The sequence below is a fragment of the Penaeus monodon genome, chromosome 29 (genome assembly GCF_015228065.2).
Source record: "Penaeus monodon isolate SGIC_2016 chromosome 29, NSTDA_Pmon_1, whole genome shotgun sequence".
NCBI classification, from domain to species: Eukaryota; Metazoa; Arthropoda; class Malacostraca; order Decapoda; family Penaeidae; genus Penaeus; species Penaeus monodon.
This window is the reverse complement of record NC_051414.1, coordinates 12,919,696-12,920,097: the sequence shown is the minus strand read 5'-3', so window position 1 is coordinate 12,920,097 and position 402 is coordinate 12,919,696. Positions and strand designations below refer to the sequence as shown.

Genomic DNA, 402 nt, shown 5'->3' with positions numbered 1-402 from the left:
ACCTCCTCCAGAGCACAACTCTTACACCAAATTCCCGAGCAACATGAGTACTTGGTTTTCCATTGACTTATAATTTGCAGATCAGCAATGGATCAAATCGTCAATTTCATCGGTGTAGTGTTAACGGTACCTTCTGTCCACCTGTTATATTAGACAACGATCATACTCACTAAGCTAATCCACGTCCTCATGTTAACGGCGGAGGAGTTGGGATGCCTGTGTCGTGTACTCTCTTAGGCTGACTTATATACCGAGCTGCATGTGTGCATCAGTTCGTACGTGCTTGCAATGAAGATGACCATCGGAGGCAGTTTGCTCCGACGCCCACAAGGCTTTGCTCTCGTTTTCTTTTGTTGTGAAGATTGTATTGACCCATATAATCATATACTGTATTGAGAATTT

General features: G+C 43.5%; 1 protein-coding gene and 1 pseudogene across 1 annotated transcript in view; both read right to left on the bottom strand.

Moving 5' to 3' along the window:
* Positions 1-244, bottom strand: part of LOC119591968 (endochitinase A-like) — a 3,141-nt gene extending 2,897 nt beyond the window's left edge. The window contains exon 1 of the mRNA XM_037940721.1: positions 171-244. Within this exon, the coding sequence (XP_037796649.1) occupies positions 171-191 (21 nt within the window). The 5' untranslated portion in view covers positions 192-244. The remainder of the gene's footprint in view (positions 1-170) is intronic.
* LOC119591740 overlaps positions 244-402 on the bottom strand; it is an 8,084-nt pseudogene continuing 7,925 nt past the window's right edge.